General features: G+C 36.7%; 1 protein-coding gene across 2 annotated transcripts in view; it reads left to right on the top strand.

The window, feature by feature from the left end:
• The first annotated feature begins 16,055 nt into the window (after nt 1-16,055).
• The window catches only part of LOC149808035 (interferon-induced protein 44-like), a 67,788-nt gene continuing 66,207 nt past the window's right edge, over nt 16,056-17,636 (top strand). For both annotated transcript variants that reach the window (XM_089972864.1, XM_089972871.1), the window contains exon 1: nt 16,056-16,208. In XM_089972864.1, coding sequence (XP_089828990.1) covers nt 16,130-16,208 — 79 coding nt within the window. In that variant the 5' untranslated portion in view covers nt 16,056-16,129. The remainder of the gene's footprint in view (nt 16,209-17,636) is intronic.

Here is a 17,636-nt window from a genome sequence, read left to right on the forward strand (position 1 = left end):
GTCAACATCTGGTGAACACGATTGTTGCCAGTTTCAATGCACAGTTTGGCAAAGCCTTGGAGATGGTCAAACAAAGTGTCACCATCGAGTCCCATAAAGTAGGTCGTCGCCTACTGATGAAATTTTCAGATGACAAAATATTGGCCATTCACTTTTGTCCTGAATTGTTTGATATTTTGGGTGGAGACCTCAAGATGGTCAAGGGTTCACTCATACCACCCATCACAAACAACTTGAATTTTGTGAAGAAGAAGATCAGTAGTTCAATCATGCCACCACCCATCGCCGACAATTCGACTTTTGTACTGTTTTTTCGATTCCCGGTAGAGCTAAACGAAGGATTAAATTTGATTTTGTGTACTCCAATGTGGTGAAGTACAACATGGTGGGACACACCTCCGTACCGTTACTGCGTGTCATTCCTTTCAAAATGGATTCTGCTACGAGCGCTGACGAGGAAGGTGGAAACACCTATCGCGTTCACCCCGAATTTGTACGTCCACACTGTTTACCCGTCAGTAAGTCGTATATCGACACTGTCAACATTGCTATGAAAGGAGATCTGAGACAAAATATTCCATTCGCCAAAGGGAAAGACACTGTGAAACCACATTTTCGAAAAAGATTCTCTAACGAGTTGTAAGTCAAGTATCCTGTGTACCGAGGACAGCGAAGACATGGTTTAGGAGACATGCTGAAAGACCCCGTTTTGAAACCGATGGTGACACGAGGATTGCACTCATTGAAGCCGCTTTGACGCAAGGCAAAGAGTTTCTCCAAATTGTCATCATCGACAAACAAAACCACATAGAAGCCTGCTTGGGAGCAGGCATAAATGTCTTGCTTTAAACTGGCAAAGACATTTTGGTTCAGCGAGAAACTTCTGTAAATGCCCTAGACGCTGCTAAGCCAAGCATTCCTACTTCCCTGACGCCACAGGAAGGACAAGGCAAAAAGAGACGTTTTTTAATTATTAAAACTCAGAGAGCAAAAATGATGCAACGAGAGCCTTGCACATGTTCCAAGTCGGAGCTGGATCTGTTTCCCATGCCGCCTACCATGATGACGATGCAAGAATCACAAAGGGGAATGTTTCCTTCACGTCTGTGTTTGAGACATAAAAAGTGGAGGGTTCGTCAATCTGGCTATACAACGTTGACGTATCAACTTCAACAGAATTAGTACTCGAAATGCATCTGGAGTATGCCAGGCACCTACTGGATGAGCTGGCCATGGAGGCGATCCAGGAGGAAGCCGGGATAGAAGAGGAGAAGGGGGAGAGGAAAAAGAATAGAAAGAAGAAAGAGAAAAGAGATCCTGCCTCACCTCTTATTTAGACCTGTGTGTGAGGTGAAGGCTGAAGTGAGGGCGTTAACGCTACCACGTCAGCCACTGCCACACCCACTACCATCAGTACCAGGAGCCGCTATCCCCCTGATGAAAAAAACTGGGAGGAGGGGTTCAAGAGATAGCTGCAAGTGTGGGAGCCGTAGCGGCGGCAGGAGATAAGGAGGTCACAGCATCCACGGGTGTTTAATAGAAGACAGATGCAAGTCTTCACTATCCCTGAGAGTGAAAACTGGAAAGATGAGGCCACTCAAACCCCTCTGCGCTCCCAACCAGACGTATCAATAGGGAGCAGGACTGGAGCCGCCGATGTGTCTGTGGTGCCAGGCATGGGAGATGTCACCATTAACCAGGAGTACTTGGTGTTATAAAAAAACAGCCCTTCACAGGGCTAACCAGATCTCTAGAAAAGATACTTATCAAGTTGCCAGTTTGTGTGAATGTGGAGCAGTGTGACTATAAACAATGACTCCTTTACTGATGTGTGCGTGTGTGCGTACGTTTGTATGTATGTGTGTATTTGTGTTTGTTTTTGTATTTGTTTGCGCGCGTACGTTTGTGTGTATGTGTGTGTGTTTATTCCTTAAGAAATAAAACTTGTCCCGAAAAACACAAAAGCTTTGGTATTAGTGTGTTGCTTCGTATAAAAAATTATTTTAGGTTAGCAGTCTCTTCACTATGAATTTGTTTGGTAGGTGATATGAGTAGTTGATGAGACTGGATGTTGTCCTTCACGTCCGTGCTTGAGATAAATAAAGTAAAGTGTTCGTCATTCGTGCCATTCAACATTGAATAACAAAAATGGCCATCAACCATTTGGAGAAGATGATACAATTGCAAGAGATGGTCTATAGTTTAGACATGGTGGAGGACATGTTGATTAGGATACAGTATGGGGCTTAATAGCTCCCACAGATTGAGCATGGAGAGCAATAATATGACGAGAGGGAAAGAAATATTAAAGGAAATAATTAAACAAGAAAAAGAAGAAAAGGAGAATGAAGAGGATAAAGAACAAATGAAAAGATGGAACGAAAAACTTGAAAAAGACAAGGTGAATGAGAAGAGGAAGAAGGAGGAGAAGGAGAAACAGGACGACGAAAAGGATGAGCAGAAAAAGAGGAAAAAGAAAGTAGTGGACACACTAAGATGTTGTTGGAGGAGAAGACGAGAATACAAAAGTTAGAAGACAAAGTTATCCAAAGGCTCTTTTCAGGGCCACTCCATTGCCTAGAAAAGATTTACTCTCTCTTACCTACAAATTGTTTTAGTGGATTTTATGGGTCATAGATTGATGTTCATCAATCTGTGTATGTGCATGTGCATTTGTGTGTGTGTGTTTGTGTTTTATTTTATATGTCTATGTCTCTAACCCTGTCTCTAATCACGTCTCTATATCTATGTCTCTATTTGTCCCTAGAGTAGTGCGCATTCAGGTCAGCCCCTTGCCATACTGTTCCGTCCGATTGAGGTCAGCCACTTGCAACATTGTTGCCAGTGTCCAGTACCGTGACGTTAATTCCCCTTGTCCCTAGTCTGGCCCAACCTATGTTAAACTTTCCCTTGCCACGATATAGGTCCACCCATGTTAAATTTCCCCATGTTAAATCACCATTGTCCCCAAATTGCCGGGACACCCTTTTTAACATAGAAGTCCCATATTCCCTAATGTGCCCCCACCCACTTCACTACTCTCGTTGTCTTTATGTTCGGGACAGCATCAGTGCCCGATTGCTCACTGGGCACTGCTTTCCTATATACACAAACTTAAAATTTTTACTAAATCAGTTCCAGGAATGCTCAAGTATAACCGAAGGATCACCACTAAATAAGAGAGGAACCATGCTCTAACGATAGGGACTACATCAGTACGTGCTGCCTTAATAGTAATAATTGCGATCCTAGTTATGATATTAAATAATCACTTTATATCTACGGTAAATAATTTATATAACACGCTTTGGACAACTACATTCTGGAAATAAAAAACGTAACCTTATATTCAACAGCACCCAAGCCTAATCAGGGATTGGTGATTCAAGTACTTAATATATATATAGAATATATGTATATTATGTACGCTATATCAATGATATACCACGAGATGCATACATTTTTCATTAAAAAGAAACAAGGCTTGGACGGTTTGACTAAACTTTACTATCATTCATAGGTCCAGAGACATCGTCGTATGACATATGCGAAAATCCCCAACGCACGTATTTTCATGGATTTTCACCCGTATCTAGCAGGATAATCAAGAGAGAGAGAGAAAGAGAGAGGGAGAGAGGGGAGCGGTGGCGACCATTTGGACATTTTATAATAAATAATTAATAATCGATTTTAGAATAGGTTTAAAAAACAACAACAAAAAAGCATTAAATACGCTACAGTATGTATGCCTCGTAACCGACAAATTTAACATATATGCCTAGTGTTGACTGGCTATTGCAACTATGTATCATTGATACTATGAACACTGTATATAATAATAATAATAATGAGGATTTTGTATAGCGCCTAATCTTTAGAAGCTCTAAGCGCTTTACAACATTAGACAACACCTATAAGATAGAAAAACATACATAAAGATATGATTACAAACAAAAACACGATGAAATTATTAAGCACTGTAAAAACATGCTGAGAATATTTAAGGTAGGAAACATTATTAGGTCTTTAAGTTTGTTCTTGCAGTCAAAATAAGTGAGTTTTGAGAGCACTCTTGAATGTGATCACTGTGTCTTTGTGTCTAAGTTCAGTGGGCAATTCATTCCACGTTGCTGGGCCTTGGTATGCAAAAGAACGCTGTCCATATGACTTTGTTTTCATAGTGGGAATAATGAGCATACGATCGTCAGAAGAGGAGCGTAAGTATCTTGCTGGTGTGTACACATGGGTGAGGTCTGATAGGTATGTTGGACTAGAGTCCGTCTTTGAAACATAGCACAGAGAACAAATTTTGTGTTTGATTCTGGATCGAATGGATAGCCAGTGTAGGGTAAAGAACAGCGGGGAGGTGTGCTCTGATCGTGGTACTCTAAGTATGATCTGAGCAGCTGTGTTTTGAACTTTTTGAAGTTTTTGGAGTAAATTTTGAGATGAACCAGACATAATTGAGTTATAATAGTCCAGTCTTGAATGTACTAATGAATGCACAAGTGTTTTAGTGGCATCAAATGAAAGATATTTGCGAATGGAGCTGATGGGTCTCAGCTCAAGATATGCAGCCTTGCATATGTTCATGACATGTTGGTGCAATGTGAGAGTACTGTCCAGAGTAACACCTAGGTTTCATACTGATTGTGTGAATTTAATGTTGGTGTTACTGATATTTATTGTTTGAGGTAAAGGATGTGAATGAGAAAGTCTTTGTGTTGTAATCAGAATGGCCCAAGTTTTATCATCATTCATCTCCAGCTTGTTACAAGTCATCCATGATTTCACATCAGAAATGCACTAATCTACACCTTGGATGGTAGCATCAACGTCAGTTGGGTGGCTAGATTTGTATATTTGGGTGTCATCAGCGTACAATTGGTGAGACACTGGATGATGATCTATGACACTTGACAGCAGCTGAGTGTATAGAATGAAGTGAACAGGTCCAAGAACAGTCTCATGTGGAACACCACAACAAAGATCAACTGGGCTGGAGTGTATTCCATTTGCAGACACAATTTGTGTCCTGTTGACCAAGTAGGACTTGAACCACACTAAGGCTGTATCATGAATGCCAAATACATGCTGGAGACGGTGAAGTAATATATCATGGTCTATTGTGTCAAATGCTGCAGACACATCAAGGAGAGTGAGGATTGTAATCTTTCCGCTATCCAAAGCAGAGAGAATGTCATTAACTACTTTTAGAAGAGTAGTTTCAGTACTGTGGCGAGGGCGATATGCATATTGTATATTGCTAGAAAAGACTGTTTGAATTCAGATGAGATACAAGCTGGAATAGAACAACCTTTTCTAAGATTTTTGATATGAATGGGAGATTAGAAACTGGGCTGTAGTTCTTAAAATCGTTATGGTCTAGTGTTGGTTTCTTCAGCACAGGCTTTACAATGGCAGTTTTGAAAAATGATGGGAATTCCCCTGATGAGAGAGAAATATTAATAACATCAGTTAGTGAAGGCAATACTGGATCCAAGCACTCAAGCAGCAGTGATGTTGGAATTGGATCAAGTTCACATGACTTTGGTGCATTCTTCATCAGGATTGTACGTACGAAATCCATAGAGACAGGTTCAAATGCTACTAATGGCTGCCGCTCAAATTCTGTATCTCAACTGTATGGTGACGACGAGTCAATTGAAATTGTGGTGTCAAGCTTATCTCTAATGGTTTGTCACGGAAGAAATTTGCAAACATGTGCGGAAGGACGACTGGAGAGAAGGTAGTTGGAAGTGGTGTAGATTTGTTCCTTGACATTAGCTTGTTATTAATCTCGAACAGCTCTTTGCAGCTGGAACTTTCCATGGTTTTAGTAGTGTAGTGGGGCTGATTTCGCTGCATGGACTATAGTTGTGACATTCTTCTTAGCGGCTTCATAGATTTGCTTATGAATAGTGAGTCTGGTGTAAAGCCAAAGCCTTTCAGTTTACGGCGGTCTCTTTTAGCAGTGCGAAGCTGGCTGGTCCCTAACACTGCTGTACCATGGAGAACACTTTTGAATTGATACTCTGCACTTGGTAGCTGGGGCATGTTTGTCGAGCAATGAACGCAGGCAGTTATCAAGTTTTTCTGCTGTAGAAGGTAAGAAAGTTGTTAGGTTTGCTTGAATGTCATGGATTAGTTTGGTTCTGTTTATCATACAGAGGTTTCTCTTAGTAGCAGATAAAGGTGAAGGGTTAGGGACTGATACGTCAAGATGGCATATAATGCAGAGGTGATCTGATGCAAGTTCATGGGATACCAGGGAGGACCGTAGATTGTTAGCATCAGGTCTATGAAGAATCTAGTCTAAAATGTGACCATGTTTATGGATGGGTTGGTTAACTGACTGTTTGAGGTTGAAAACATTAATGGAATCTAGGAGTTTTTATGTGTTTGGGTTTCCGGAACAGTCAAGGTGAAAGCTGAAATCTCTAAGAATAATCAGGTTGCCACCTATCAAAACTCCATACTCCAGGAGATTCGGAAACTGCTCCAAAAAGAGAGATTCAGTCAGCTTGTTTTTTTTACTAGGAGGAGGTCGGTATAGGCAGAAAAAATGGACTGACCTTTGCTCCCAAGTAAAGCGTACACATACCGTTACGACGAACCAGATTACTGTAGGTTACTTGGTACAAGTTCAGTTTCAATGTTTTCGTCCAGCGCAATATGTTTTTCTCTCTCACTCAGATTTTTGCTTATTTTGTCCCTTACGCATGAGAGGGTAGAGGAGAATGGAAAAAGGAAAGGATTCCGATGAAATTATTTTCCATTTTAATTTCATTTAGAAAACAGGGACTATTTATATCGTTGTTTTCATGTGTCATTTATGATTAATGCATGAGTAGAAATTCATCATTGTTCTATAGGCCTGCAGTGGAAAGAATGTTTATATATCCGTATTATTGCACCATGGGCGGATCACAATTTGATATACCAATAGTACTGGTATATCAATTTGCTTTATACCAACACTTTAAATGCCATGTTTTTTTTAAAAGGTATGTTATAGTATGTACGTCGTATCACTGATATACCACGAGATGGATACATTTTTCATTAAAAGGAAACGAGGATACAGCGTACATACTGTACATATATTTTATTTATATCACACACGAATACATACATTTGCCCTTTGAACGGAATTAAGATTTACTACAGACAGCTGTGTATTGACCGAGTGAATGAGCTCCTCACATCACCGAGTGTCCACTACAAAACGTAGTTCTATAACTTTTGTGGCTATCTTTTGGTCGGTTAGACTTTTACCATCGTTCATGAGTTCAGAGACATCGTGGGATGACACAAACGAAAATCCTCTGCGCTCGTCATTTCATAGATTTTAGCCCGTATCTTGCTACCATGGTCCAGAGAGAGAGAGAGAGAGAGAGAGAGAGAGAGGCCTTTGGACATTTTCATATTTAATTAACAATAATCGATTTTTAGAACATTATAGTATGCTTATGAATCAACAACAACAAAATACATCACAGCATGTGTACCACGTAACCGACAAATGGTGGGATCAGAGAGCAGAAATGATTGTGATGAAAATGTGTACCATATTAAATTCATTTAGAAAACTGGGATTATTAATAATGTAAGTAATGTGTGAAAATTGATAATTGATCTAGAATTAACTGCAGACGGTGGCGAGAATGTTTTTATATGCGTATTATTGCGCCATGGGCGGATCACAATTTGATATACCAATAGTATTGGTATATCAATTTGCTTTATACCAACACTTTAATTTCATGTTATTATATATATATATATATATATATATATATATATATATATATATATATATATATATATATATATATATATATATATATATATATGTATATATATATATATATATATATATATATATATATATATATATATATATATATATATATATATATATATATATATATCGTTCGGAACATATTAAAACTGTTTTGCTATTGCTGCTTACTTATAATTTGTAAATTTTCAATGACTTTCCCTCTTTCTATTCCTATAGAAACTCTTTGTCAGTCGAATCGCGTAAATGTAAATAAAGCAGTATATGGTGGCTGAGCCAATTTAACGTACCATGGGGGAACAACTTTATATATTATCGCGGTATTTGCCTAACTTACATATGGTAGCACGCAGGTAGTATAATAAACATAAAATACAACTTACCTATGAGAAGAAATGTCCACCCTTGTACTGGCAATACTATCTCCACAATAAACGAAATGATCCAATGATAAAATCGAACACACAAATGTAATTCAAGTGTACATCTATGAATAACAACATTACAAATTACAAGCAATTATTATTTTATTTCATATGAATTTTAAATGCAATGTGGGCAAAGAAATACAAATATATAACAATTATTATTATTATTATTATTATTATTATTATTATTGAAATATTACTGATTTCAAGAAAGTTTAACTGTAATTATATTCTTATTTTGTCAATGTTGTAAGCAGCATTTTGTCAATGTTGTAAGCAACATTTAGTCAATGTTGGTCCATATGGAATCGGGTCACAATTAACAGTTCAGTACTCACGAATGTAGTTCTAGTCTATTTTTAGAACATTTTTCCATCTCTGATTTTGGTGGTGATAGAAGAGCTTCATTTATGCCTTTTTGTTAGGGATTTAAAGGTAATTGTTTATTCTTGAGAATATGAGCTCAGGGTGTTGTTGTCTATGTATATTTCGGCGACAGTGCACAGTGAGTAATAAGGCCTTGGTGATGATCCGGAAATGAAATCTGTGTTCTGTTTACATGCTGCTATGTTGACAGTCCAGCATCTCAAAAAAGAGCAGGTCAGCCTTTGACGAGAACTTCACCGTGAAGTCATCTTTGAAGGTATTTTAGATTAACATATGATTTGTATTGATTGTCACACAGTGGAAAGGTCAGTACTGAGAAACAAATGTAGAGAACATATAGTAAAATTAATTGTGTTCTATGTCCATATTGGCTACCATGAAATGAAATTGCAACCTTAACCTTGTAAGGACACGTATGTCACATCAGTACATGACCTATAATCAGCAAACATCAGATGAGTTTGTTTCGTTATCAAAGCCAATGCAGGTATAGCAAGTTCAACTGGGGTGTTTTTTATATGATGATCAACGTAATTGCTGCACTTTATTAAAAAAAAAGTGATGTTCATTCTTTTTCATTGTAAACTTATACAAAAATGTTGACATTTTAGAGGAAATCGTGCTATAAGATATTTCCGTCCTTACTGGCTACAGCTTTACATCAGTAAACTACTGCTATACGGCGCGTGTCCAAATTAATCGGAAAATCCCGCTAACAACGACAATATAGAGCGATATTATAGCGTTGGAGTGTCCCGTTTAAACTCCAATACCGTGACTTGATTATTCAAGTCTCCCATTTAAACTCCATTAACGTGACTTGATTATTATAGTATTACCTATCTCGTTTAAACTCCATTGTCACGACTTGATTATTACAGTTTTATCTATCCCGTTTAAACTCCATTGTCGTGATTTGATCATTAAAGCATTACCAATCTCGTTTAAAACTCCATTGCCAGGACTTGATTATTACATCAGCAGCAGAGGAGGTGACCAGACCTTTTGCTGAAACGTAACTTTGAAAACTAAAAATCTCATACGATAAAATTTTTAAAAAAACCTAAACTAATTAGGGAAATTATTCCCAATTTTCTCTAATTAAGTCACTTTATTTCTATAATCTTTTTATGTGTGTTGTTGTTTACTCACAAGGTTTTTATTATTATTGAGATTGTTCACCTCCTCTTCTGCTCCCGTTTCTGTTGAATCATAACCTTTCCTTCAGCGTATTTCATCATGGAGCTTACAGATCTGTATACTTAAAATAGCAAATTGACCGTGTGTATCATGTCATCCGGATCTATTTTATCAACGAATTTTTTTAGCATCTATTTCTTCAGGCGTAAATGGTCTATGTAGAAATGATTCGATAACATCAACAGGGAGAGACATAAAATGAAATCCATGATTATGTTCTTTGTTATATTCCTCAAATATTTTAACCAGCGAGAATAACGTCAGGTCGGTTTCTTTACCAATCACGGGAATAATTTTACCATCGACAACTTCAAACATAACTACAGATCCTATTGGAGGAAAAGAATGTTTCGTTCCATCCGAATCGTGCATCATTTTATCGTGAAAGTAGCTACATATTTTACTCTCTGTCGTGCTGTAAAATTTGCCCAATATATTTAACGCAACAAGATCATTAATCGAACACATTTCATTTTTTATTTCAGATTATTTGTCTAAAATTATATTACAAAAAAATGTCAAGATAAAATAATTATTTCATCAATCTGATGATTTTTTGACACAAAATAACAAACCAAACAGATCATTATATATGTTTTGTCACTGAGGAAAGTCCGCAAATCACCATATATATATATATATATATATATATATATATATATATATATATATATATATATATATATATATATAATTTATGCTGAGTTTCCTCACTTCCTTTTTTAAATTCAAATTTATATATAATTTTTTCTGAAAAATAGATATAAAATCTTAATTAAACAATAGATTTATTGTATAACTATGGAGAATGTAACATATGGGACTGAAAATGTCCATAAATGTGATATATTCTGTGAATTAATTCCAGCGGATTGATCGTCGAGTAATGACACGATTGATTATATATATAGAATTTCTGACTCAAACCGCGCCAAATTTTCACTACGATTTGTTTACGTTTCCAAATAAGGTCTCAATGCCTTTATATGGCACACAAACAAACGAGGCTGAGAACGGAAGTAATCATTATTTAAATTAATATGGCGGACGATCTAAACGAAAATATCGGATGAAAAAGGTAAACGAGATTTTACAACTATTTCTACAATTATTTCCGATACTTCCGGTATTAAATAAGAGGACTACTCAGTTTATTGGAATATATGCAAGGAATATGTTCAAATTGTTGATATTAGGCTAAAAGAGCGCAGGGTGTGAATCACACCCGGCTTGCCCCATTGACACGTATATGCTCATGTTAGTATTCTGTCCACGAAGTAGGAGTAAGGGTACTAATATTAGTACTAAACGCTAGCGAACAGATCATTTTCAGATACTATTTTAGCTGGCCAAACCTATCCCGTAGCCGCATCCGGTACGGTCATGCGCATTTGACGTAGGGCAGCTCGAGTGACCTACACTTCTCACATGACCGGAACAAGCAAAATGATTGAGTGAAAATCGCGCGTATACGAAACTTTCAAATGAGGAGGAAAAAAAAAATTAAACATTTTTATTGTTTATAAATTTTGAAATTGATATTTTCGTTGGGGGGGGGGGAGGGGCAGAATCTAACCTTGCCTATGGCGCCAGATAGTATGGCGCCGGCCCTGCAACAATCAATCAGTACAAAGAAGTAAAATACATTGAGAAGGAAGACAATTATCAATACCATTATAATTATCATTCTAACGATATATCGAATGAAGATTTACAAACAGTATCAACTGAGTTAACCGGAGACCTAGAGCAATTATTAGGTATCGTTTCACGTAGCGGAAACGCGTTTAACATAAAACGAAAACCCGGCCATTATTGCAACATCTGCAAGCGAAATTACGGTATTACTCTTAATGGATCAATCGACGTTAAATGCAACAATTGTATCGTTATATCCAATCTAGACCGTTATGTTGTAATTTGTCCAAGCTCAATGAAAGGTAGGCGTATAATAATCAACCGTGGCGAAAATTCTCTTGATGAAGAAATAAAGAAAATCATTTCAGGTGATATTGATAATAATTCTGAAATATCAAAAATCGTTGATAAATTGCCTGACAATCAAAAACATCCTGATTATATAAACTTTTTGTTGAAACACAAACGCAAGCAAACTTAGCCTGGAGAATTCGTCGCGAAAACAGCGAATTATATATATATATATATATATATATATATATATATATATATATATATATATATATATATATATCAACTCCTGTTCATGAAGGTGGGTCTGGATCTTCGGTAATCAGAAATTTTGATTATATCGACGGATTGGCATGTGGAATGGGTAAATCAAAAGCGGCGTGGAAATCTGTACTTCCTAATCAATATGTGTTGATAATGAGTTTCAGAAAAACATTCACTGAGAAAATAAGAGCTGATTATAATATACTCTGACATTACTGGCTATAACATGTAAGGCCGGTGAGAATCGCAGTTACTGTTCAGGTAGAATCACTCCGTAGAGTAAAAGGAGTTCCTGATGTATTAATCGTAGATGAGTGGCACGGAATACGAATACAGATATTCAGAAATGATAAATCGTACAAAAAATATTGGGATAGATTTTCATCATTATTAAATTTATCCGGTCGTGTCATTATTCTTGATGCCGATGCTAAAAAGATTATCTGAATTCATTCAAATTATGCAGACCAAATATAAGTTTTGTCATTAATGATTATAAACCCGATCATGATTTAAAAAAAGTTATCGTTAAAAACCATCATAAAGACAATCTACTTATTTTATTAGATAAAATAAAACAGTTATCAGCACGTAGCGAGAAAAACTTCTATACAAATCTATACCAATCTCAAGTAATAGAGGATAAAACAACAGACAATTATTTACAAGATATCGAATGCGAAATGATATCATCAGAACACAAGGACTTGTGTTATGATTTCATCTCGACAGAAGAAATAATAAATACAATCAAACTGTTAACTAAAAGAAAATCCCCAGGTGGAGATGGACTCACAGCAGAATTTTTTTCTAAATTCAGCTGCGAGTTGTCGCCCATCTTAGAATGGTTGTTTAACAATATTTTATTAAGAAATGAGACCATGGAAAAAACTATAAGGGAAGGCATTATAAAATTGATATATAAGGGGAAGGGTGATAGTGAGGATCTAAAGAATTGGAGGCCCATCTCCCTCCTAAACACAGATTATAAAATCCTAAGCAAACTACTAGCAGAAAGAATCAGAAAGAGTATGGATAAAATAATAAATATTAACCAAACATGCGGGGCTAAAGGAACGGACATACAAAACAACATATTAAGTATTAGAACGATTATAGACTACATAAATGATAGTGGGCTAAAAGGTGCTATTGTACTTTTTGACCAGGAAAAAGCATTCGATAGATTGGAACACAACTACATACAAAAAGTACTAAAACAATTCGGTCTTGGAAACAATTTTCAAAATTGGACCAAAATCCTGTACAGTAAAATAACTTCAAGAGTGCAGGTCAATGGAGCAAACACTGGGCAATTCATCATTAAAAGATCGGTGAGGCAGGGATACCCACTATCGATGCTATTATACGTAATAGCAATAGAAATCCTAAGCAGGAAAATAAGACTGAATAAAAAGATAGAAGGTATTAAAGTTCCAAACATAAAAGAGGAAATAAAAATGCTTCAACACACTGATGATTGCACAAACTTTATAAAAGACCCAGATTCCTTCAAATACTTAGAAAAGGAATTTGAAGAATTTGGTAAGGCTTCAGGGTCTAAAATCAACCATGAGAAAACAGAAATTCTTAAAATTGGAAACTGGCGAGGCAAGCACTAAGGTTTACCCGAACATCTTATTAAGGATAGAGCTAAAGCGCTAGGGATCTACTTTGGGAAATGGGAAGAAGAAGAAAACTGCAAGGAAATGAGAGAACAAAAATAAATGAAAATGTGAATATCTGGGCGCTCACGCCACTCTGCCTCTTGGAACGGGCCCATGTGGCCAAAACATATCTATATGCAAATATAAACTTTATTCTAAAATCCATTGATACTGAAAATAAAAACTAGATAGAATCGATAATCCAATAGTTAATTATATATGTGACTTTAAAACACATTATATAAAAAAGAAACACTTGACAAACCTTGGGAAGGGGGTGGGTAGCAATACCAAACCCTATAATAATTAAATATGCAAATATTCTGAATAGATTTAAAAGAATAAAGGCAGAACCGAAATCACCATGGGAGGGGATATATATTTATTGGTTTGGTTTTTTATGAGAAATAGGAAAGACATCTTCCAGAACAATAAATTAGTTTAAAAACTGGAAGTAACGAGAAAACGTAGGAATATTAAAGAACTACTACAAAAATACAGGGATAATAAGGATTTTTGAGAAATAGATGAAAAACTAACGTACAAATGGTTAAGGGATACAATTACTGGTAAATACAAAAACAAAGTAGAACAGGAATACTTATATGTGGAGACACTGGATCAAACTAGGATCACTTAAAATACAAAGCCTCTGCTTCAAATACATGCATGATGCATGGTTGACGGGAGAGGTTGCAGTGCGATGGCACATGGTCAGAGCATCGCCGAAATGTCCATTGTGTAAAAATGCAGTATTTAGTTTAAAAAAAACTCACCATGGTGCAGTGTGAAACTAGAAGAATCCATAGAATAAAATTAATAAGTGAAATATGCAAAAGGGAGAAATATAAACACCAAAATATACTCTATTTAGATAAAAAGTTTTACAAAAAACACTTTATGCAACAACTGAATATATTATAGAGACCATGAAAGCCTGTGGACAGATAACAAATCGGGTAACCTCCCTTAAATGATAAACTAGTACTTAAATATATCTCAATCATTAAATATTTTAAACTTCTCTCTTTGTAACCTTATAGAAAACAAAATATTTTATATCTAGCAAACAAACTGGGTTAGAGATAGAAAGGAAAAGGGGAGGGGTAGGGGCTATGAGATTATCCCCAAGGAGATAGCTACCCAAAAGGGACATGGCCCCTGCTCCTCCCCCGATATCAGAAAATTGATAACAGATCGCGAACAATTGCTTACTGATGAAATAAAGTTACGCAGGGCTCCAAAATTTCGAGGATTTATCAAGTCCATGTGGACTCGCATATATGCACGATATCGTGGAGGAAAACAACTCCAAAAAATTCTTCACACCGCGATTGACAGCGATAATGAAAGATACTGGTTATGAAATTATACAGACACCGCCAGATCATTATGATATCTGGTTATGCAAGAAAAACATGAAAATAAAACATAATAATACGGGCGTCGACGAGTTTCTAAAGACCAGTATTGGTAATCGAATAAAAGATGCCGAGGAATATAATAATCTACCTGCTACCAAGGAAAATACAACAACAATCAGATATTATAAATACAACCCCGACGAGATCTTAGAACCATACGTTGCAAAGAAGAAATATCTTAACCATCTACTTCAATGTAATATTGAAATGTTACCTGCAGATGAGATTGAAAAATTATATGAGATCTAGTCATCTTATAATGGCTCAGCAGGTTATTGTTGATAAATTCAACAACGGCAAGGCGACAGATAACAAAATGTTTCGATCGGATAGAATCAGTCCTCATGAAAAAATTAACTTGATAAGAGATTTCTTGACAATATTAAATCTTCTTGATATAATTCAGGATAAAGATCTCATTGAAACCTCAGCAACGATATCCCGCGCAGATCTTAAGACACGCATAGAGACAATGATGCCGGATACAGATTAACTGGCTAAATATAACAGTATAATCAGAAATTGGCAAAGTATATTTCCTGAGACGAGGTTAGAATCACGAAAATTAACAACAAGAAACATCATGGAAAAAATCAAATCGATATACAAGGGATTCGGCGCGACCTTAACATCAAACGACAATAAAAATACCAATCGAGGTGATTATACGCTAGAGTATCCTGTCTGGCTTAAATCAGACTTTATCGACGATGAATATTGGAGAAGTATAAACTCAGAATGTCAAGGATTTAACGGCGGGAATGATATTTCGATACGCCTACCTTTCATTGAGCTTGGACAAATTACAACATAACGGTCTAGATTGGATATAACGATACAATTGTTGCATTTAACGTCGATTGATCCATTAAGAGTAATACCGTAATTTCGCTCGCAGATGTTGCCGGGTTTTCGTTTTATGTTAAACGCGTTTCCGCTACGTGAAACGATACCTAAATATTTCCGTGGGTCTCCGGTTAACTCAGTTGATATTGTTTGTCAATCTTCGTTCGATATATCGTCAGAATGATCATTATAATGGTATTGCTAATTGTCTTCCTTCTCAGTGTATTTTACTTCTTTGTGCTGAATGATGGTTGCACAGGTGAGTAATTCAGATCTAGAAACATATTTGTGTGAAATGTATCTTTCATTCTTTGTTATTTTACCCGGCTTATAAGATCTAGTATAGACCTTTTCAGAAAATCGAATCTGGGTTTTTCCACTCCAATATTTAACGCATGCGCAATCAACATAGGGCAACTTTTAAGCGATTGTCGTTAACATAATGTATGTTCGTGAAAAAAGTTTCAAACAAATTTGTAAAGGTTTGACATCTGTTCACCTTTCAGAGAAATAGTGTGTTTCAAAATTATGAGCGAATAGTTCAGTAACCTGCCTAAAACAGAAAAGTAGATATGAGCACAAAAAGCATCAGAGAGGACCAGGGCAGCGGACAGGATGTGTGGGCCCTAGGAAATATTACCCAGTACGCCTGGTGAATCACAAATTGAAACAACGTTGGACCCCCTGACCGTTGTGGTCCCCCGGAATGTGTCCTACCCTGTCCGCAGTCCTGGATATGACTTACAAAGTTGGACGATCCATTTCTGAAAGGAAATGGGTGGGTGAACGATTTTCTTATATGGCCAGAATTACAATTTGTACAAATCGACGTGTATTTAAATGACTCTTCAAGGCTATATACTCGCGAAATCACGAGGACTTACAAATCTCTTTGTTGCATATAATTGATTTCATAGTGGATGGATGCATACAGGTAAACACAGCATCATCAATGCCAACGTAATCAGATCCCAAGCCCAGTCGGAGAATCCACACGAGTTGCACATAGCTGATAGTACTGTAGCAACTGGCCATTGCAAATGTATCGCAGGATGAGTTTTATTATCCGTATTTGTTCAAGGAGTTAGCAAACTAAGGAGAGAGAGAGAGAAAGAGAGAGAGAGAGAGAGAATAAATTCCTTAGGCAATCCAATGTATCATAAGCAGTTTTGGGATTTACATTCATTCCCATTTAATTTATTAACTAAATGGCAAGTCTTTGAGGAATATGCTTAAAATGCGATGTGCCGGCTTTGGTGTTCATTGTTTGCTGTTAATTAGACAAGTTAACTTGTTTATTTTCGGATTGTTCATTACCATGTAGTCATGGGGGGGGGGGGGGCGGAGTTAAGTTGAGAGTCGCGATGCAGTAACATGAGCAACAGATACTCATTTACTGTTAAAAATACTTGATGAAAACGTACATTTCAACTCTTATACTTGTGGGCTGGCATATTATTGTTTACTACTATCTGCGGCGATCTATAATGACAAATGTCCTATTCATGTAAGAAGTGTAGGTCACTCGAACTGCCCTACGTCAAATGCGCATGACCGTACCGGATGCGGCTACGGGATAGGTTTGGCCAGCTAAAAATAGTATCTGAAAATGATCTGTTCGCTAGCTTTTAGTAGTAATATTAGTACCCTTACTCCTACCTCGCGGACAGGGTACTAACATGAGCAT

The sequence above is a fragment of the Sinohyriopsis cumingii genome, chromosome 1 (assembly GCF_028554795.1).
Source record: "Sinohyriopsis cumingii isolate HCF-2022 chromosome 1, ASM2855479v2, whole genome shotgun sequence".
In the NCBI taxonomy this organism is placed as follows: domain Eukaryota; kingdom Metazoa; phylum Mollusca; class Bivalvia; order Unionida; family Unionidae; genus Sinohyriopsis; species Sinohyriopsis cumingii.